This window comes from Amyelois transitella, chromosome 8 (assembly GCF_032362555.1).
Source record: "Amyelois transitella isolate CPQ chromosome 8, ilAmyTran1.1, whole genome shotgun sequence".
Lineage (NCBI taxonomy): Eukaryota > Metazoa > Arthropoda > Insecta > Lepidoptera > Pyralidae > Amyelois > Amyelois transitella.
The window spans coordinates 11,417,217-11,437,301 of record NC_083511.1 but is presented as its reverse complement, the minus strand read 5'-3'; the positions used below and the strand labels follow the sequence as shown (position 1 = coordinate 11,437,301).

The following is a 20,085-nucleotide window of genomic DNA, read 5'->3' as shown; positions in this document are numbered from 1 at the left end:
CACTAATAAAACTCCATATCAGACCGCTTGGTGCGAGGCCGGCTAGTATACGAGCAATTAACCATATAATTAATGCATGACGCACGCATTTAATGCCACACGTATTGTGCGGTCGAGATAAACGTAGATTTTGCGAGTCGCGAACGGGCAATAACAAGCCTTATGTTATGATAAGAAAGACTATACATATTTCTTTTGTTCATGATTTTAAAATATATGTATATACAAAGTGTGCCCTTCGTCCGCGTGGAATAGGTATTTTGGGCATCATTGAAGCCCTCAAGGATGAATAATTTACAATGTTTTTTTTCACATTTGCTATTATTTCTTCGCTCCTCATAGTTGCAGCGTGATGTTATTAGCCTAAAGCCTTCCTAGATAAATGGTCTATTCAACACAAAAATATTTTTTCAATTTGAACCGGTAGTTCCTGAGATTAGCGCGTTCAAAGAAACAAACGGTTGTATAATATTAGTATAGATTTATTTTTATTAATTAATATATTTTAATCTATTGTAATGTAACCTTTACGTTATACCGTTTATGGTTTTACCAGCTGGTTGACCGAGCGGTGCTCTGTGGACGTCAGAGAGACTATTAAAATAACATAAAATTGTATAGTAAAAACAAAAAATAAAATTACATCCTTCTCTCTTCTCTGAAGAGGAGCCCGGGGTGCGCTTGTTTGTCCTTGCCTTTCATACATGCGAAAAACAATTATTCCACTCCTTCCTACATATTTCAAAAGTCCCAAATAAATATGTACACTGTGCACTGCGGTAAAAAAAAAGATGTAAAAAATTACTCTTGAGAAGTAAAAAATAGAATAGATAATATCATGTCTCAGTTCGACCGGTCTAGTGAAACGGATAGTTTTACAACAACAATTTAAAGTGGAACTAACACTGGGCATTGATAACGTATTATCGTGAATAAGAAATGTACCGTTGGCGACTATTTGACCCAAATATGGAACCGGTGACAATAAAGAAGCCGCTGGAAGAGATGTATCTAGAAATAAGTAGTGTTCTTGTAATGACATATACATATGGTCACGTCTATGTCCCTTGCGGGGTAGTCAGAGCCAACAGTCTTGAAAAGACTGATCGGCCACGTTCAACTACTTGGCTTAATGATAGAATTGAGATTCAAATAGTGATAGGTTGCTAGCCCATCGCCTAAAAGAAGAATCCCAAGTTTGTAAGTATATCCCTTAGTCGCCTTTACGACATCCATGGGAAAGAGATGGAGTGGTCCTGTTTTTTTTTGTGCTGGTGCCGGGAACCACACGGCACTTGTACTGACTTTCTCTTTGTTTTAAGTTTTATTCTTATTTTCCTTGATGTACATAAATATATAAATAAACTAGCTGTCCCGGCAAACGTTGTTTTGCCATAAAAATGATTAATGTTAAGTTTGGACAACCCTTATCACTAAGGGTTATGAAAAATAGATGTTGGCCGAATCTCAGACCTACTCAATATGCCCACAAAATTTCATGAGAATCGGTCAAGCCGTTTCGGAGGAGTACGGAGAAAAACATTGTGACACGAAAATTTTTTATATAAGATAAAATTAAAGGATATAAACAAGTAAAATTTATAACATTTCTCGCCTGTCACTTTTTTAATTACAGTACATATTTTTGACACGGGGTTAAAATTGTAGAATCGTATGTGGTGTAGCTTATTACCTACCACAAATGCATCACACATATCTTAGACAACACAACAGTGAAAAGTATTTGTTCTGTCAATGGGAAATTAGTTAAATTGAATAAATTGATAAAGCCTTAATATAATGTACTTGAATTAAAGTTAATCGTGTAATTCAAGTGTATGTAATCACATTATTTCAAACCTATTGTAGATTCTGATGTTGTTGCTTTTTTTTTTTGTTGAATTAATACATACATACATTTAATCACGTCTGTATCCATTGCGGGGCAAACAGAGCCAACAGTCTTGAAAAGTCATGATGATGGTCACATTCAGCTGTTTGTTTGACTTAATGATGGAATAGAGATTTTAATAAATATAAAAAAAATGTGTATATTCTGAAGACATACGAAAATCATTTCATATTTAGAGTTAATTATTATAAAAACAAACAATAATGAAATAGCGTCCCGTTTACCGTGTCCTCTCTCGTACAAAAACGGAAAATAGGTTGGGATGAATGTGTGAGAGATTGTGTATTAGCAAAAAAAAAAATAGTACCAACAGTAATTACCTTGCTATGAGTACTTTCCAAGCTGAATCTTTTTGTGTGAACTGCACTTTATATTCATCACCGTTCACCATTTTCATCGTCACGAATTAAAACATTGTACACACAAAACTATTTTTGACATTTATTTATATAAATTGATGACATGCGAGCCAATGGACTGAAATCCGAGGACATCGAAAACAGGACCTATTAGGGGGGACAAAAGACGGAAAGCGGACCCCGGGTCCCGAGACAGTTCTGTGCAAGGTGCAACCGGGCACATGCAGATATGAGAGAGAGAGAGAAAGATAAACCAGTTACTGTTTTGATGTTTTTTTTTATTGAACCTAGAATTTTATGAATTAAAATATCACTTTCTCGACGGTGTAATGTCACACTAAAATCATCGACGCACTGAACAATTAATATCGATTAATCGATAAGAGATTAAGATAACGCCGATAAAAAGAGCGAGAGTTAAACAAAACAATTTCAATTAGAGTTATTTTTAACATTAATTTCATCGCCTATGTCTTTATTATCGAGAAAGCATTTGCTGATGAATGAATTTTTAACGTAACATAAGAACATTGGATATATGCTATAAAAAATGTGTTCAGGGCCTTTAAACAATAGTAGTAGGAAAAAAAGGTCCTGTCTTTTTGTACCCTTCGCTAATGGCGCCCATTGTCGATCTGAAAGTAATCTTTCCAAAGCCATCTTCGCCTTAATCGTATTCTACTAATACAAGATTTATTAGTCGATGTAGTATCGATAAATTCGATCAACACTAATCACATCCAAATCATAATTTATTGACCAAAGAACATTTTTGATGTAATTTGATCGAATACCTATTAAATTATGCAATAATAAAATGTTCACAAATGCGTATCTATGTATATCTTAATTAAACATCTCGTATTCAATTTGCACATATGATAGATAACAGTCACGAAACTAAACAAAACAAAGCATTAACAAATAAAATAATAATAGCACTGTTTTTAACCAACTTTACCTACCTACTTACTATAAAAGACTAGCAAGATTTTTTATTGTTCTTAAAAAAAAAACAGTTTTGTATCTTACGCCCTTGCGTGCTCGCAGAACAAACAAATTGGTTTCTTTGTTTGAGCGCTAGGTGAGTGTAAACAAACACACGCTATCGACAAGTACGCGAGACGCAATTTGTTTATCAGTTCGTTGCATTATTAAGGTCCTAGCTCTAAAGCTGAGTCGACTCGCGACATGAAAACAAACCATCCGCATCTTTTGTGTAAGTACACGTCCCAATGCCCGCCTGATACTTCAGTCAGGAGACTACATAATTGAATCTCAATTCTATCATTAAGCCTAACAGCTGAATGTGGCCTGTCAGTCTTTCAACACACTATATATATACTCGATATAGACGTGATTATATGAATAAATGAATTGAACTAGCTTATTTCCGTGAATTCACTCCAACACAACGAGGATTAGAAAAAAACATAATGATGAAAGTTATATGTTAAGGCAATTGGATGTGTAACACACATAAATTAATCACACAAGAAGCCGCCCGCGACTTTGTCCGCATGGAAACCATATCACTCCCGCGGGAACTCCGGGATTAAAAGTAGCCTGTATGTTATTCTGGGTCTTCAGCTACCTACATACCAAATTTCATTGTAATCGGTTCATTAGTTTTTGCGTGAAAGAGTAACAATCATCCATACTGACATTCTTACAAACTTTCGCATTAATATTACTATAGGATGTTTATCCCTTACATGGTCCCTTAGACGGGGCTCAAAGTGTTGAAAAGACTGAAAAGCTATGTGGAACCGTATGACTTAAGGACGGAATTGAGATGCGAATAGGGCTAAGTATAACCAATCACTTAAAAAGAATCTCAATTTTATCTATAAGCCAAATAGCTGAATGTGGCCTATCAGTATTTGCAAGATGGCTTTGTCTACCCCACAAGGGATATAGACGTGATTATATGTATGTAATGGAGTGTACCCACTCTATGGGACTGGCTAATCTAATGAGGAATTATTTTATGACTAGAGACTAGCCTTAACTTCGCACGGTTAGCATTTATAAATACATATAAACCTTTCTTAGAAAATCCACTGTCCAACATTTCAAACGGAAACAAAATCTGTCCACAACTTTTCGACTTTAGCACATACATACAAACACAGTAAAATAGGTGGAATTTATAATATAGTATGTAGTGATGCGCATCACACTCACCTGTTCTCCTGAATGACCTGGTTTTGCTGAGTGATGACACCGGAGAAGCTGAGAGCTTGGCTGATGCTCTGACCAATTGCATCTTGAGACGATATCACCAGATTCTCCACAGATTTTCTCCTAAACAATATTTTATTTTATTTTACCATATAACCAGAGATCGGAATAGGTAGATTGAATTGGGGTCAATGAACCAAAACATATATTATATTAATATGGACATGCCTCCGGGATTGCTGGATTTGTAAATTTTTAAGATTTTTTCTGGAATTTTTACAAGTGGGATGAAGAATATATTAGTGGTAGCTGTTTTCCCCCGACTTCGTTCATGTAAATTGTAGTCCCATGTTACTCGCGGACAATGTAGTTTACTGTAAGTGTAAGAATTTTTAAAATTTCATCATTTCATTTTATATCATATCAATCTGATTGACTGGCTTTCTATAGCGAAAAAAAGTTTTGGAATGGTACAACTAGTAGCAAATGGAATCCCGGAAAAGAGGCTTATCCATGTTATGCTTTCTATGGTAATTTATGATGCAAGTACATAAAATGAATCTACCTATTCCGATCTCTGCATATAACAAGCTTGCTAGAAAGAGTTATGAATGTGGATGTAGCGAAAGAAGTATGCATGTATCTGTAAGATATTTTTCTTGCATCTAATACATACATACATTAAATCACACCTTCTTTCCACTTGCCACAATCTCTGCATACTTCTTCCCTCTCTCTCATCCTTATTTGTTCCCTGGGCATAATTTATGAAAAAATAAATAGAGAAATCTAGAATATTACTGCCAGGAACTTTTACACCTGTGTTATAGTAGTTAGAGAATAAACATCTTAATTTTTATGACTCATTCTTATTTTTTCTTCTTTCTCCTGCAAGTATGTCTCTGCATGCATATGAAAATTATAGGATAAGTATCTACCATAATACTAAAATAAATAAGCATAAAATTGGGTCAGCCGAACAGAACTAACGACATCCACCCATAACTGGTAGTATCTGCTATGATTAGACTATATCGCGGGAATTAATAACAAAAGGTAAACTACTTAATGCAGTGTATAATAGATTCGTGACAAACCACGAAACGTTGACCCCACAAACTATCTGGCGGCTAAAGGCGCAAGAAAGCACGTGATAACTTTATAATTTAAAAAAACAAACACGACTATTGCGCCTGCAGACGAGCAAAACGCAGTAATCGCTCTATAATTAGAGAAAGCACAAATATTACTGACATGGAAATAGCGATGTTTCGGCTGTCCAGTTCAGAGGTACCCATGTTTACATAGAAAACACTAGTTCACACTTGCTTCATCCACTCGAGAGCTATCGTAAACAGCTACGAAAGTCACTATCATTATCTAAATTAGAGAATTCTCACAAAAATATCAGCAAAGAAAGGATTGAGAGTGGAAACAAGATTGATTTGTTTCGGTGAAATTTTGACATTTAGTGTAGTGAATGTTGCCACCTGATGACATGGCATTAACCGAAGTGTTTTGCCGTTATTTTCACAAACTCAAAAAAATAACAAAATGTCTGAGCAACTCTGCATGTAAGTTTATTGTTTAAAAAAAGTGTTTGGTATGTGTTGCACTGTGCGTGTGGTTCGCGGCACCAGTAGAAAAAGATAGGTACACTCCATTTCTTTTCCATGGATGTCGTAAAATGTGACTAAGGAATAGACTTATAAACTTGGAATTCTTTTTTTAGGTGATGGCCTTGCAACCTACCACTATTTGAATCTCAATTCCTTGCTATGAGGCTGCATATGTTCATATTCAAATTACAGCAGCAGCAGCACCAGCATTACTCAAATTCTTAAGTTTACACCAAGAGTGTACTAATAGCACTAATCCCAACTAAATGCGGAAGTAAGTTTATTTGTTTGTAACCTCTTCACGGGTTCCGTCATGAACCAATCTACTTCAAATTGGGGGTATATATAATTAAGAGTCTAGACTGGACATTAGGTAAGTACTTTTCATTCTGGTAAAACTAAAATTCCTGTAGATTTTGCAATAAACCTAAGTTATTTTGTCGGTAGCGCTAATCGACCCTGTAGGTCGTTGAGTACCTACCTTATTTATAAATGGTGAAGGTGGCGCTAATAAATCATTTAAATTCATATGGGCAAAGCGGCGAGTAAAAGCTAGTTTCAAATAATATTGATAAGACACATATTGATGGTATTTATTCAAAATAAAGTTGATTCATACAGGAAGCGCATTTGTGTAAATATAATATTATTGAGCAATAAATTAATTAAAAACGCTAAATAACAGCAGACAATAACATACATACTACAATAAAATTCGTACATATTTATTCGGTATTAATTGATTTGAAACGTCTTCGCTTCGGTATGGAACAATGTACGTTTCTGTCATTGTCATTTTGATATTGTCAAAATAAAAAATAACACATGAGGTGAATTGAATGGATGGAGACGGTGTTGTTTTGAATTGAATCGAGTTTATCTCTCGCGTGTTCATATTTTACTTTTTGTATGTAAATGTGCATTGCATTGAATAACCATGGCAGACGAAAGTGCATTTGATAAAAAGAAAGCTCATCGAGCAAAGCTTGCTGGACGGAAAGCCGAGAAGAAGAAAAAGAAAAATCAGATAGACCAGTCTAACCTAAGCGCACGACAGCGAAATCCTAAGGCATTTGCGATTCAGTCCGCCGTACGTGCTGAGAGACAGTTTCGACGTCGAGAAGATGTTATTGCGAAGAAACAGCATATTCCACAAGTGGATAAAACGCCTCTGGAGCCGCCACCAATCGTCGTGGCCATCGTAGGGCCTCCACGCGTTGGCAAGACAACTCTCATCAACAACCTGATCAAAAGCTTTATCAAAACCAACGTGACGAGCACCAACGGCCCCATTACTATCGTGACATCGAAGAAGCGCCGGCTCACGCTCATAGAGTGCAATAATGATATAAATTCCATGATAGACATCGCCAAATGTGCAGATCTTGTCTTATTACTGTGTGACGCTAGTTTTGGCTTCGAAATGGAGATATTCGAGTTCTTAAATATCTGTCAAGTTCACGGAATGCCTAAAATCATGGGAGTGTTAACGCATCTGGATATGATAAAGAATGCAAAGACATTAAAAATGACAAAGAAAACATTAAAACATAGATTTTGGACTGAAGTGTACCCTGGTGCTAAGTTGTTCTACCTTTCCGGTATAGTCCATGGAGAGTATTTGAGGAATGAGATCAAGAATTTATCCAGATTCATATCAGTTATGAAGTTCCGGCCTTTAAGTTGGCGGTCGACCCATGCATATGTGCTGGGTGACAGGATGGAAGACATCACAAGCCAGGAGTTGATCCGAAGAGATGCAAAAGTGAACCGCGATGTAGTGCTGTATGGATATGTGCGAGGTGTGCCCCTCATGAAGGAGTCTATGGTCCACATTGCAGGTAAGTTTTGTCTTTTTAAGTATTGTATTGTACTATTTTTGGTTTGTGCCTTGTGATTCCAATAGAAAAATAAAAGGACCACTCATCTCTTTCCCATGGATGTCATAAAAGATGACTAAGGGATAGGCTAAAAATTTGAGATTCTTTAAGGTGATGGGCTAACAAGTCTCTAGTAGTCACTGTTTGAATCTTGATTATATCTTTAGCTGAACATCAATATCAGTCTCTTCGAGACTGTTGGCTTTGTCTACCCCGCAAGTACATCAACATTCACCTGCTACTTTGTGCCCAGATGACTGTTGCATTGCCAGATTATATATACTGCAAGTCAAAGTATTCTTACCTTTTGACTTCCAATCCTGCAGGAATTTCAAAATTTCTTTTATAATTTTGTATATTTTTTTCTTATTCCAGGTGTTGGTGATATGAAAATAAGTGAATTATCATATCTGCCAGACCCATGTCCTTTACCCAGCAGTGAGAAAAAGAGACACTTAATGGAAAGAGAAAGACAAATATATGCTCCATTTTCAGGAGTGGGAGGCATTGTTTACGACAAAGATGCAGTGTATATTGAATTGAAAGGGTCCCATTCTCACAAACATGAAGATGAAGAGACAAATGAGAAGAAAGCTTTATTAAAAAATGTTGTGGAAACTAAAGAGACAATTGATGAGCAAATGCAGGAGTCAGGGTTTCAATTATTCAAAGGAGGAGCTGTCATTTATCCAGATATGGTGAAAGATGATGAGTATTTGCAACCAAATAAGAACACTCAACTAGATAATGCTGAGGGTTCTGATGAGTCAGATTCAGAAGACAATGATTCAGATTCAGATAATGATAGCGGTATAGATCAGAATGAAAAAGAATCAGAAAATCCTAAACTTCCATGGGACAATGATAATTCTGATGCAGAAGGCCAGGACAAATCAGATGACAGTGAAGAAGAGTCAGATAATGATGGAGGTTTTGGAATGAAGTGGAAGGAAAAATTAGGAGAAAAAGCAACTGAGGCATACTTTGAAAGGCAAAAAACATCTAAGAATATAATGAAGCTTGTCTATGGTGAATTTGAAATTGGGAATAAAACCAAGGCACAGAATGAAGAATCCGAGGACGATGATGAAGAAGTAGGAGAGTTTCTACAAAAGGTTACTTCTTCACAGAAGAAAAAGCACAAAGAAAAAGAAAGGCTAGATGTTGAAGAGTGTTCTTTTTTCTATGCTCTCGATAAGCCAAATCTCAGAGACTGGACTATTGAAGACAATAAACAGTATTTGATTAATTGCTTTGTAACAGGTAAGAGATCAGCTGATGAAGATGCATCAGAACTATTGAAATTAGATGATGCAAGTGATGGGGACGATGAGGAGCTTTTTGGTGATTTTGAGGACTTGGAAACTGGTGAAAAACATATGGCTGAAGAGGATTCAGAATGCAAAGAAAAATCTGGAGAAAAACGAAAGGCAGAACCAACTAAATCTGAAATCCTCGACAAAAAGATGAAATTAAAAGCAAAATTTGATGCAGAATATGACAACCCTGAAGATCATAGGATTAAAGGAGACCATTCTTATTATGAAAATTTGAAAGCAGAAGCCTTAAAACAATCGGAATTAAACAAATCCGTTTTTGAAAACTTGGATAATGGTCTTAGAATTGAAGTTGAAGGGTTTAGACCAGGTTTATATGTTAGAATGTTGTTCAAGAACATGCCATCAGAATTTGTAACAAATTTTGATTCAACTTATCCAATACTCATTGGAGCTCTAAATATGGCTGAGCAAAACATTGGTTTTGTTTCGTGCAAAGTTAAGAAACACAGATGGTACAAAAAGATCTTGAAGACTAATGATCCACTTATTATTTCACTAGGCTGGAGGAGATTCCAAACTTTACCAATCTACTCCAAAATAGAAGACGATTTGAAATGTAGGTATCTCAAATATACACCTGAACATGTCACTTGTAATATGCATTTTTATGGTCCTGTTACTCCACAGAACACAGGTTTCCTCGCCTTACAAACTGTTAATAACGATCCTAATGAAATCAAACAGCTAGGTTTTAGAATAGCAGCCACAGGTAGTGTTAACGAAATAAATAAATCTACACAAATTGTAAAGAAATTGAAATTAGTAGGCACACCATTAAAGATTTACAAAAAGACTGCTTTCATCAAAGATATGTTCACAACTTCATTAGAGGTGGCCAAATTTGAAGGCGCAAGAATAAAAACAGTTTCGGGAATCAGAGGTCAGATTAAGAAAGCATTGAATAAGCCTGAAGGGGCTTTCCGTGCTACTTTTGAAGATAAAATCTTGATGAGCGACATTGTGTTTTGCCGAACGTGGTTCAAGGTCGATGTCACCAAATTCTATGCGCCAGTCGTGAATCTTTTACTGCCAGTGGAAACGAAGAATGCCTGGCAAGGAATGAAGACTAAGGGCCAACTCAAGCGGGAAAAGAACATTAAGAACGACGCAAATACAGATTCAATGTACACAGATGTAAACCGTCAGCCTAAAGTTTTCAAACCTCTGATTATACCAAAGACCTTACAGAAAGGTCTGCCTTATAGATTTAAACCTAAAAATAAGACGACAACATTATCAGGGAAAAATCCTAAAGACAAATTCAAGGATAGAGTAGCGGTTGTTAAGAGTCCTTACGAACAGAAGGTAACTAGTGTGATGAAGATGTTAAAGACGAATTATGAGAAGAAGAAAGAAGTTCAGAAGGAAGCCACAGCGGAGCGGCTGAAGGCTCACAAGAGACAGCAGGACGAAGAGGAATGGAGGCGGATAAAGCGGCAGAAAGAGTTGAAAAAGAAGATTTGTAGACAAATCAGTAAAATGGGTAACAAGAAGAAACCGCAAATGTGATTAAAACAAAACAATGAAAGTGCCTGGTGCCTGGTTGATTATGTTCATGAAATATTTAAAAATGATTAAGTACTTAAGAGTTTTGTTCTTTTAAGGTGATGATAACATGTTGAGCTAGATTGAGATTTAAGTATTTATAGTTTTTGAGTGTTAAATGTTCTTAACTTAATATAATAATGTTTTGTTAATGATGATATGTAAAGCGAAGGTCATTAATAAAACAACGTCATTTTATCGTGTAAATTGTATTTACTTCTTATCTTTATGCATAACGTATGTCGTCATCACACTCGATAAATATTTTTACAAAGGTTACACAGTATTTCAGATTACATTGGTCAAAATAATGTTTGTCTATTTTAACATTTGTTCCGGCACCTTAGCCGTCCAAGCGAGGCTAACTGATTGACAAGAAGCTGGAATGTTGAGTCTCAACCGACAAATCTGACACTGGGATCGTACAAACCGTTATATACTCCCTAATGAAGCTATGCAAACACTTTTATGCAAAATTATATACACATTCGAAATTTCACTAACGATATATTTTACATTTAAACTTCTTAACGTGAAGGTAACTTTACTCTTTGGTAGCGCGAGCCACTGGGACGCGACCGCGTGACGTCATCTGGAATGTTCCGATATAAAATTATTCTAGTTATCTCGGCAGGCGCTTCTGATGTAGGTTTGGCGCGGACAAGGGATGCGAAGTGACGTTATTAATATAATTCTAGGCTTTTTATCCAACTTCTATAGCTTTTTATAAACTATTCTTTTTAAAGTGGAGCTCAATAAATAAGATGTCCCATGCATTTGGAAACAGTATTTGTATGAAAATACTAGTTTTAGATGACACGCTGTCTTTTTTGTATAATCAATTTAATTATTCATTGATACAGAATTATCATGAATATTATTAAAAAAACTATTGATATAACGTTAATAATAGTCGTTATATATCTGATTATAGCATGGAACCATAAATAGGTCGTGAACTTTTTTTTAACAGCTATTAAGCGTTTTTTTTTCAATATTATCAAATAACAGTCGTTTCGTTTCCCTCGCCCCGCGCCGGCCCTAAGCAACTGTCGACAATTGGCACTTATGGAGGTTGTGGTACGGACATGCGCCGGCGGCGAACGCACGCTACGCTATCGAGTAACTAAATAACTGTCTCGTAAATATACATCGTCAATTTTTCATCACCCGAAATGCATGGAAACGTCGAAAGATATTGTGCCATCTCTTTCTCGCTCAGGCGACACAGACTAAGATGGCTGAAGTATATTTTTTAAATTGAATTCAAAATTTTAAGTAAAGAATATTCTAGATATGCAAAAATGAGGCCGTTTCAAACCATTTATCTTTGTAGATATCTTTAGATTAGGCAAAGTGAAAAAACTAATTATCGTGAAATAAAATATTGCAAATATTCGGATGACAAAAAATTCACGGCGTACACTTGATTTATATAATATGTATATAGACGCTATACTTATATAATTTAGTTCACAATGAAACAATTGATGTGTATGAATGATATTTACGCGAGGCGCAAGGCGGCTAGCCGGCGATACAAAATCTATAGCACATTTCGGGAAAAATGGCGACCGGAGTGCAACAGGATGCAATCTTTAAGTGTTGCTATACTCTTCTGTACAGTTACCGCTATTTCTTTAATTTTATAAAGGTAAGAATTTATAATCAAATTATACGTTTAGATGACATGTCACCAAAATTGTATGTTATGTTTCTTTGGTGTAATTTATTTAGTTACAGAATTTTGTTGCCTAATCATAAATGACACGAGGACAAATAACAAAAAACATGTCCTCCAGGAAATGTCTACAAATAAGATATCATGTCTACTCCTGTTCGCCTATTTCCGATAATCTACCGGCTTATTTGACGCCTGTCTATATATATTCCATCCGAATCCGAAACACGCCGTCATACGGACAATGTATTGCCATCATTGTCTTGTTGATACTGATACCAAAAGACAGCTATATAAAATACTTCGAGGTTGACCTCGAAATATTTTATATAGCTGTCTTTTGGTACTTTTTCTATTGGTCCAAACCAATACATTTAATATGAGAATGATTCATACTTTGAATTTTTAATATAAAAACCAAAATGTTAAATTTTATTGTGAATAATTTTATTTATTTACTTTTTTTTTCTAGAACTGATGCCAAAACTATACAGCATGAACAATGATCTCGTTAAACTATGTCACGATTAACAATCGATTATTCTGTCCCTTTCACATTACCGATCCAACTACATGATATATCTGTACGTTTGACATATGATTAGTGATTTGAATTATAATATTGAGGGTACCTAATGTCGTCTCACGTTAGCTCCCGATACCTCGACGATAGCCACAACGTACAATAAATACATCGAATCGATTAATCGAATACAAAATCGGTCGGTCAGCTACTTGTTAAACCCTATGCAAGGACTTATTTATCTTTAAAAAAATCTATGTAAATTTTTATAATAATGCTAGCGAATTTCATAAGATTAAATTACCTGAGGTTGTAATACTGTTTTCATAAATTGCTTCGTTCGGGCAACATCGCCGAACTTCGGCTACGATCGGGCGTGTGAGTGAGACAGCGTGCGAGCAGGACGGAATGTCGCCGCAGCGTCAGATCTCACATTAATTTATTTATTTGTCAATTGAACGTTTATCGAGGTAATTTATGTTCTTATATTTATAATAGAGGCTTCAACATTAAATAAGTCCGTGAATAGGATTGAAATTACAATAAATTACAATCACACCGGTGGCCACACGTTTATTCGCCTAATTTTTATTAATACTGTTACTCAAATATACTATATATATATATACTCGTAATTACATATACTTGAAACCATAATCATTACATTAGCAGCCCTTCATTTTCAGAGTAAAAACACTTTTAATATTACACGACAACAGTATACACGATTATGAGGTAATATTCTCCATAACCAATCCAAAAATTTCATATAGCTTCGACGTTATTACATTTAAATAATAACTTAATTTCTAGTTTAATAAATAAAGCATTAAAAATTATATAAAAAAAACTTCTAAGTCATCTGAACACATCCTAGCTAAATATTGCTACATTCGGTTACTACATGATAAAAACGCTATTATAAGTATAGAAATTATATTTACAATATAGATATTCGCTACTGATAGATTTCACCAAATAAAATCGTTTAGCTATACAATTTTAAATTTTATCTCATAACTATAGATGTGGCGGGTCGCTCGGCAAACGATACTATTCATTATTTCTTTACAACGTCATTCGCGGCATAAATGTTGATATTTCTATGGAAAACTTAAAATATACGAGTTACTACTTACAATAACAAAGATCATAACATTATGAATCGGAAATATCAAGTTATCTATAACACGATCTATTTGTGATTTGAGTGTCTTAAAAATATTTGTTCGTTATAGAAAAAAAATCGTTTACCCAGCGACGTCTATGAGATACTGCAGCGCCAATTAATCGTCCGCCATTTTGCGGCCGAACGTGTAACTAACGCTACTATCTCCCGCACACTTGTATATTTCGTTCCGAACGAAAATGACCTGTCACACGAAGATTATACATCCATCCTTGTCTTATTGATACGATGAGAAGTAGATGGCTAACTGACGGGTCATTTTAGATCGGAATTTTATATGTATACGCATTTAACAAAAATATACCTAGCTACGTCTCAGTTGATGTTCGCTATTTAACTATTACAATGTAGTTAATAAAATAGAAGATTATAAAACAACATTAACACTGTACATAAGACTAGTGTGTGTGCCCTTGTATGCCAGTTCGCATACAGATTACAAGCATATTAAGCATATAGCCGCTATTTTGAGAGCGCCGTTGGATCTGTCTACCGTTTTGCTTGCGCGTCGCAACGAACACTTTGAAATCAATCTTTTGATATAAAGAGGAATGAAAAAATAAATAAATGGTACAATGCTAAGGAAGGCTCAAGTCATTAGGGTTAAAGACTTGACAAGATGCATGAAATTTGAGGGTAGTTGAATATTTCTCACAATGACGTATTAGAAAAAGAAGCCTAAATTCACATATATTTTTACAGTACATTACTTGAATTGTAAGAAAATTTAATCTGAAATAGTCACTATCAACCAATCCGCTCAAAATAATTAAATGGACGTTGAGAGATACAGCAAAACAGATAACAAGACATAACTACCCTCCATTTTGATTCGTAAATTGACCAAAGCGTCTATTATACCTGGTCACACGTCATATTGAGGTATGGCGTAGCGCGAAATAAACCTGCTAGGAGCAGCCTATATTAAGCTATATATATACACACCTCAAAGAGGCACTTGACAGACAGACTGACATCTTTCCCGTCTAGTAACATACTTATTTAGGCGTTCGAAATCCGTATTTTGATAATCGGATCCGATTTCGAGACTTCCTATCACTTTTCCTACATTTCTTTTGGATTATGATAAAACACTTTGTCGCAACATAGTACACTATGATTGGTCATTGCTACAAATAACTGCGTTCAAATAAATGTAATTAGACATCTTAAAAGAGTTATCTCAATGTAATTTGTGTCCAACTTAAAGCGACAAATACAAATCTCTTTATTGCAGAAACACAGGTAGAAAAGATGTTACATTACAGCGAGAAATGTCAAGTCCGTAACGAATGAAACATTTTTAATTAGGAATTTGAACCAATACATAAATTATATAGACGTAAAATATACTGGTTTAATCAGTTATAGTTTGTATATGAGTATTCTCATATATCTTGCGTATTTTATTAAGAATACTGCAAATTATTCGTAGCAATGGTGTATTGCCCTAAACATATTAGTTGATTTTAACTAATATTTGGCATCAGAGTATGACAATGTTGAATGCGGCCGTGCTTATCGAAAAATAATAAAAAAAACTAAATGTAATCAAAAATACAATAAGGTAAAAACATTACATAATTCCTATGTATTGAGAAAAAAAAATAAGTACGCCATAGTTATATTTAATTTAGAGAATGTAGTAAAAAAACTTATTCCTTATGACAGTGTTGCCAACGATAACCAATGGTTTCATTTGCTGTATATTTTGTATAATTTTCCGACAAGCACGCACCGCACGTATACCTATAATGATAATAAATATGGAGTACACATTAAGTACATAGTAAACCTACCGTATCAGAGCACTTTGTATTTCGTATCGTATAGTTATATCAAGCGACTTTAACTACTGTTAATTTAAGTTAATATACACAGTGGAAACTTATTGTTATAACAACACTTCTTCTGAACATGGCAACACTGATAAAGAGAAAAACTAAAATGAGTTCTGTTTTGTGTAGGTATATGTGAAATTTGTACTAGCTATTTTGTTAAAATTTGAGGTTATTGTTAGTGTTTGCCATGTTCAAAGTTAGAAGACGATTAAATCTGCGCAGACGTTATATTATATGGTGAATTACATTTGCCTAAATTTGGGGAAATCTCGAGGCTGTAACAAACTACGATTTTGGATCTAGGAGTAGTAACATTTCAGGAAAAACTTTGATCAATTTATTGGGTATATTGATTCATCAATCAAATAAGTTCTTGTATAGTAATGAAATGTCTTGTGTCTGCTTCCGGGGAAGAGATAATTTTGAAAATAAGGGTTATATTTCCAGTCACTAACAAAAACTTGTTTTGACAGCTGTTAGTAACATACATTATTGAATAATTTATTTTAATAGCTATCTCTAAACTAATGGCGGAATAACATATTCCCAATTACTGGCAGTTTATCTAAAATGTAAAATTATTTATCTCCCGTTTTTATACAAATTACAACGACACCATTCCTCCCAACTAACTTCCTTGCTCCAGATTTCTCCAAATTACAAACCGATATTGTTATTAATGTCACTAAACAAAAGTCGCTGTATTGGCGGACTTCAACATCGGGGATCCCCCTACTGTCCCCAAGTATATCAGCGACCCCACTGCTGACCCCAGTATTACATGACTTGGCTTTGTGGGTGCACAGAGCGCAGTTAGTTGAGCGTGTTGTGTCAGGAGGTGGAGTGGTCGAGATGCGAGGCGGCGCGGGCTGCACGCTCTGTGCCACTTGCCAGCAAGTTGCTGAACTCTACCTCCAAGATTTGACGCGCCTGGAAGTACAAAATTAAATAAAATCACAACTATTTTATTATATATGAAAAAACCAAGTACAGAATCATGGTAATTTATCACAGTAAACACAAAAAGACAGTCTCAATATAAAACAGATAAATTAATTACATACCTGCGTATTTTGCGTTGGTATCTGCAACGCTAACGCCATACTGTTCGCGTCGAAATTGTCGTCTAACGCTATCAGGGCGCCGTGCACCCCGCTCTCCACTAGATTGTTCGCGTATTCCTGTAAAATAAAGATAAGTTATTGTATAATACTTGTACAGAGGCGAACTTTACTGGATCAAACGCGTCGAGCGAGTAAACGCGATCTGTATGGAACTGCATTAGTGCCATTGCGTTACCACTAGGTGGCGCTGATTAAATTACATATAATTTACTAAGCACTCAAAATAAGAAAATACATTGATAAAATAATTCACGCGAATCTGAAAAGAGTCACTGATATATAGATCAGGTAGGATTTGTAGCCGTGTGGTTTCCGGCAATTAGAATAGAATCACTCTAAGACTAAGGGATATGCTTATAAACTTGGGATTCTTCTTAAAGGCTTTAGCGGGAGCGATGTTTCAGCTCGACGCCACCAAAGGGAAGATCCGCTAGGCTAGGTGTAATGCCTGGGGAACCGCGCAACAGACTATGTTGAATCGGAGGTTGTATTTATGCTGCAATCCGTGATATCTTTGTAATCGCGATTAAGACTCTACTCTCTAGAGCTGGCGTGTGGCTAGCAACCTATGTGGAGGTGCGTGCAGTATATATGGACGACCTTGAGGTTGATGGCGGCGAGCCAGCGCTGCAGCCGCTCGTTGGTCCACACGAGCACGTCGCGCGCGCACAGCTGGCGTGTGGCTAGCAACCTATGTGGAGGTGCGTGCAGTATATATGGACGACCTTGAGGTTGATGGCGGCGAGCCAGCGCTGCAGCCGCTCGTTGGTCCACACGAGCACGTCGCGCGCGCACAGCTGGCGTGTGGCTAGCAACCTATGTGGAGGTGCGTGCAGTATATATGGACGACCTTGAGGTTGATGGCGGCGAGCCAGCGCTGCAGCCGCTCGTTGGTCCACACGAGCACGTCGCGCGCGCACAGCTGGCGTGTGGCTAGCAACCTATGTGGAGGTGCGTGCAGTATATATGGACGACCTTGAGGTTGATGGCGGCGAGCCAGCGCTGCAGCCGCTCGTTGGTCCACACGAGCACGTCGCGCGCGCACAGCTGGCGTGTGGCTAGCAACCTATGTGGAGGTGCGTGCAGTATATATGGACGACCTTGAGGTTGATGGCGGCGAGCCAGCGCTGCAGCCGCTCGTTGGTCCACACGAGCACGTCGCGCGCGCACAGCTGGCGTGTGGCTAGCAACCTATGTGGAGGTGCGTGCAGTATATATGGACGACCTTGAGGTTGATGGCGGCGAGCCAGCGCTGCAGCCGCTCGTTGGTCCACACGAGCACGTCGCGCGCGCACAGCTGGCGTGTGGCTAGCAACCTATGTGGAGGTGCGTGCAGTATATATGGACGACCTTGAGGTTGATGGCGGCGAGCCAGCGCTGCAGCCGCTCGTTGGTCCACACGAGCACGTCGCGCGCGCACAGCTGGCGTGTGGCTAGCAACCTATGTGGAGGTGCGTGCAGTATATATGGACGACCTTGAGGTTGATGGCGGCGAGCCAGCGCTGCAGCCGCTCGTTGGTCCACACGAGCACGTCGCGCGCGCACAGCTGGCGTGTGGCTAGCAACCTATGTGGAGGTGCGTGCAGTATATATGGACGACCTTGAGGTTGATGGCGGCGAGCCAGCGCTGCAGCCGCTCGTTGGTCCACACGAGCACGTCGCGCGCGCACAGCTGGCGTGTGGCTAGCAACCTATGTGGAGGTGCGTGCAGTATATATGGACGACCTTGAGGTTGATGGCGGCGAGCCAGCGCTGCAGCCGCTCGTTGGTCCACACGAGCACGTCGCGCGCGCACAGCTGGCGTGTGGCTAGCAACCTATGTGGAGGTGCGTGCAGTATATATGGACGACCTTGAGGTTGATGGCGGCGAGCCAGCGCTGCAGCCGCTCGTTGGTCCACACGAGCACGTCGCGCGCGCACAGCTGGCGTGTGGCTAGCAACCTATGTGGAGGTGCGTGCAGTATATATGGACGACCTTGAGGTTGATGGCGGCGAGCCAGCGCTGCAGCCGCTCGTTGGTCCACACGAGCACGTCGCGCGCGCACAGCTCGGCCGCGCGCCGCCGCTCCTCCAGCACGCGCACGCTGTAGCCCACGCGCTTCAGGCACGCCACGCCGAAGTGGAGCGACGTTCTGGGGGTGAGAACACGATTGTATGCTCAATGACGGCCTCGTCTGTGACACCGGAGGTCCCGGGTTCCGATCCCGGCCAGCGGGGCTAGCATGGCATGCGCGACGTCGTTTTTATCGTATAACTTGACAGCGATAGTTTATCTCGCGAAACGAACTTTCTCTCATTGTCCTGGGTCTTTATAATAAAATAAAGTATCGTTGGTTTAGTATCTCGTAACACAAGTTTCGAACTAACTTCGACTCTAACTCAAACTGTGTAATTTGTCCCGTATATATTTATAATGTTGACAATTAGTACCTGGGTGACGGAACGGAGATCTGGTGGTGTGTTTGTTAACCGTTTTAAATATAAAATATTATATTAAATATAAATGTTATACAGGACAAATTACACAGATTGAGTTAGCCTCGAAGTAAGTTCGAGACTTGTGTTACGAAATACTTACTCAACGATACTATATTTTATAATAAATACTTATATAGATAAACATCCAAGACCCAGACCAATCAGAGAAAGTTCGTTTCTCATCATGCCCTGACCGGGATTCGAACCCGGGATCTCCGGTGTCGCAGACGAGGCGTATTACCGCTGCGCCACAGAGGCCTTCAGACTTAGTTAAACTTAGAGTATATACTTTTTAACCTATCTTTGGTTGAGCTGGGTAAAGGCGACCCCTATCTCCTTCCACACTTCCTTTACCTTCATGGAAAAATATGTCTAGAGGAAAAAAAATTAAAATTCAAAATTTACCAGAC

The 20,085-nt window shown here is 37.8% G+C and overlaps 3 protein-coding genes across 8 annotated transcripts in view; 1 reads left to right on the top strand and 2 right to left on the bottom strand.

Moving 5' to 3' along the window:
- Nucleotides 1-5,937, bottom strand: part of LOC106134104 (protein Aster-B) — a 44,084-nt gene extending 38,147 nt beyond the window's left edge. The window contains exons 1-2 of the mRNA XM_060945495.1: nt 5,710-5,937; nt 4,459-4,578 (exon numbers count right to left, since the gene is read on the bottom strand). Coding sequence (XP_060801478.1) covers nt 4,459-4,578; nt 5,710-5,753 — 164 coding nt within the window. The 5' untranslated portion in view covers nt 5,754-5,937. The remainder of the gene's footprint in view (nt 1-4,458; nt 4,579-5,709) is intronic.
- A 977-nt stretch (nt 5,938-6,914) lies between these two features.
- On the top strand, nt 6,915-11,005 carry LOC106134097 (ribosome biogenesis protein BMS1 homolog). The gene is made up of 2 exons (XM_013334056.2): nt 6,915-7,915; nt 8,330-11,005. Exons 1-2 carry the CDS (start codon nt 7,012-7,014, stop codon nt 10,801-10,803), a joined length of 3,378 nt encoding a protein of 1,125 aa, XP_013189510.1. The 5' UTR covers nt 6,915-7,011; the 3' UTR covers nt 10,804-11,005.
- A 119-nt stretch (nt 11,006-11,124) lies between these two features.
- The window catches only part of LOC106134085 (liprin-alpha-1), a 167,363-nt gene continuing 158,402 nt past the window's right edge, over nt 11,125-20,085 (bottom strand). For 5 of the 6 annotated variants that reach the window (XM_060945476.1, XM_060945480.1, XM_060945477.1 and 2 more), the window contains 3 exons: nt 19,173-19,329; nt 17,138-17,254; nt 11,125-17,003 (listed from right to left, as the gene is read on the bottom strand). In XM_060945476.1, coding sequence (XP_060801459.1) covers nt 16,905-17,003; nt 17,138-17,254; nt 19,173-19,329 — 373 coding nt within the window. In that variant the 3' untranslated portion in view covers nt 11,125-16,904. Of the gene's footprint in view, nt 17,004-17,137; nt 17,255-17,797; nt 19,330-20,085 lie in introns of all 6 variants that reach the window. The other variant, XR_009656973.1, reaches the window with a different exon arrangement.

Coding starts and splice junctions, on each gene's coding strand:
- LOC106134097 (XM_013334056.2), top strand. CDS start 7,012: ATGGCAGACGAAAGTGCATTTGATAAAAAGAAAGCTCATCGAGCAAAG. Junction 7,916..8,329: donor GTCTATGGTCCACATTGCAG/GTAAGTTTTGTC, acceptor TTCTTATTCCAG/GTGTTGGTGATATGAAAATA.